This window comes from Mandrillus leucophaeus, unplaced genomic scaffold (genome assembly GCF_000951045.1).
Source record: "Mandrillus leucophaeus isolate KB7577 unplaced genomic scaffold, Mleu.le_1.0 Scaffold3, whole genome shotgun sequence".
Lineage (NCBI taxonomy): Eukaryota > Metazoa > Chordata > Mammalia > Primates > Cercopithecidae > Mandrillus > Mandrillus leucophaeus.
In genome coordinates this window covers 10674689-10677062 of record NW_012103142.1, presented here as the reverse complement: position 1 = coordinate 10677062, position 2374 = coordinate 10674689, and the positions used below count along the sequence as shown (strand labels likewise).

General features: G+C 43.5%; 1 protein-coding gene across 3 annotated transcripts in view; it reads right to left on the bottom strand.

Annotated features, from left to right (window-relative positions):
* Positions 1-2374, bottom strand: part of GLTSCR1L (GLTSCR1-like) — a 91333-nt gene that overhangs the window by 11544 nt on the left and 77415 nt on the right. For all 3 annotated transcript variants that reach the window (XM_011986723.1, XM_011986722.1, XM_011986726.1), the window contains one exon: positions 499-560. In XM_011986723.1, the coding sequence (XP_011842113.1) occupies positions 499-560 (62 nt within the window). The remainder of the gene's footprint in view (positions 1-498; positions 561-2374) is intronic.

Genomic DNA, 2374 nt, shown 5'->3' with positions numbered 1-2374 from the left:
AAAGAAAGAAAAGAAAAGAAAAGAAAGTATAGAAAAAGATTTTCAAAGTATATATATAAATATATACATATATGTATTTTTTTTTTTTGAGACAGGGTCTTGCTGTGTCGCCCAGGCTGGAGTACAGTGGCACAATCTCCAATTCACTGCAACCTCCACCTCAGGACTCAAGCTATCCTCCCACCTCAGCCTCCCAAGTAGCTGGGACTACAGGCCCATACCACCACACCTAGCTAATTTTTGTATTTTTTGTAGAGACAGGGTCTCGCCATGTTGCCCGGGCTGGTCTCAAACTGCTAGGTGCAAGCGATCCTCCTGCCTTAGACTCCCAAAGTGCTGAGATTACAGGAGTGAGCCACCATGCCCTACCTCAAAGTACATTTTTTAAAAAGGCTAATATGCTCATTATTATAACCTGATTTCTATAGTATATTTATTGAAGGCTAGGGACCCAAAGAAATGTTCAAAATTGATTTGTTATTTCCAAAAGTAACTCACAAAGCTCCTTTAGTTAGCTGTTTTGCAGCAGGCCTTTTTTGTCCTCCCGAATGACTATCCACCTAAAGACAAAACATACCTCTTATTATTCCCTTTTATAGGAAAAAGAATACAGTTATACATAAAGTTCACTACATTTCACATATTTTCAACTACCTATCAAGAACATAGTCTAAGACTATAGAATGTGCCCTGCTGGGAAAAAAAAAAAAAACCAGTACACAGAGTCCATGAAGCAAAGTTATACTGTGTTAAGATTGCAGAAAGCTGCACAATCAGTTCCCGAGGACTCAGTTTGCACTTTAAAGCCTGAATCTCTAACTCCCCTCTAAATGCATCATCATCATCATCATCATCATCATCATTTTTTTCACAGGGTCCTGCTCTGTCATCCAGGCTAGAGTGTGGTGGTATAATCTCAGCTCACTGCAACCTCTGCTTCCCAGGCTCAAGTGATCCTCCCACCTCAGCCTCCCAAGTAGCTGGGAGTACAGGTATGCACCACCATGCCTGTTAATTTTTTGGTATTTTTTGTAGAGACAGAGTTTTGCCATATTTCCCAGGCTTGTCTTGAACTCCTGGGCTCAAGTCATCACGCCTGCTCACAGGTGTGAGCCACTGCACCGACCCATGGTTATAGTTTTGAAATTCCACAGACATCTGAAAAGTCAGTAGATACTATCTAATCCATCTTCTCAGTGGTAAGTACAGGGTGCACACACTTTTAAGCTCCTGTTATATATAGTCCAGGTGTGTGATCTAACGAGGCATTTTTTACAACACGTTAAGGAAACAAATATGCCTTATCTCAGAACCTTAGAACTGAACAGATCCTTCACTGTGTATTCCAGGCAGTCCCACACTGTAGCAAGATTCATTCAACTACTAATTGGTAGGTCTGATGGAGAAGAAACTGTCTTAGTAAGCTGAAAACAAGAAATGTTTCCTTCCTTTTCAGACTACTAATTTGAAATCTTTTAGGTTTAAAAGCCAAAGTTGAAGTTATCAAATGTGCCCTGAAAATATGTACATCTATCATGTATCAAAAAACAAACCAAACAAAAAAAACTAGGCCAGGCGTGGTTGCTTAACCCTGTAATTCTTAATTCTAGCACTTTGGGAGGCTGAGGTGGGAGAATCGCTTGAGCCCAGGAGTTTGAGATCAGCCTGGCCAACAGGGCAAAACCTTTTCTCTACAAAAAATATAAAAATATTAGCCAGGCGTGGTGGTGCATGCCTGTAGTCCCAGCTACTCAGGAGGCGGAGGTAGGAGGATCACATGAGCCCAGGCGATCGAGGCTTCAGTGAGCTGTGATCACACCACTGCACTCCAGTCTGGGTGACAGGGCGAGACCCCACCTCAAAACAAAACAAAATAAAACAAAACAGAAAAACTAAAAAAAAAAACCCAACTGGACTAGGCAGGGCACAGTGGCTCACACCTATAATCCCAAGTACTTTGGGAGGCCGAGGCAGGTGGATGGCTTGGGCCCAGGAGTTCAAGACAGGTGTGAGCAACATGGCAAAATCCTGTCTCTACAAAAAACACAAAAAAGTAGCTGGGTATTGTCCTAGCTACCCAGAAGACTGAGGCAGGAGGATCACCTGAGCCTGGGAGGTCAAGGCTGCAGTGAGCTGTGATCGCACCAGTGCATGTCAGCCTGAGTGACAGGTGAGACCCTGTCTCAAACGAAAACCAAAAAGTTGGACTTTAAAAAGTGTCAAAGTTGTGCCGGGCGCGGTGGCTCAAGCCTGTAATCCCAGCACTTTGGGAGGCCGAGATGGGCGGATCACAAGGTCAGGAGATCGAGACCATCCTGGCTAACACGGTGAAACCCCGTCTCTACTAAAAAAATACAAAAAACTAGCCGGGCGA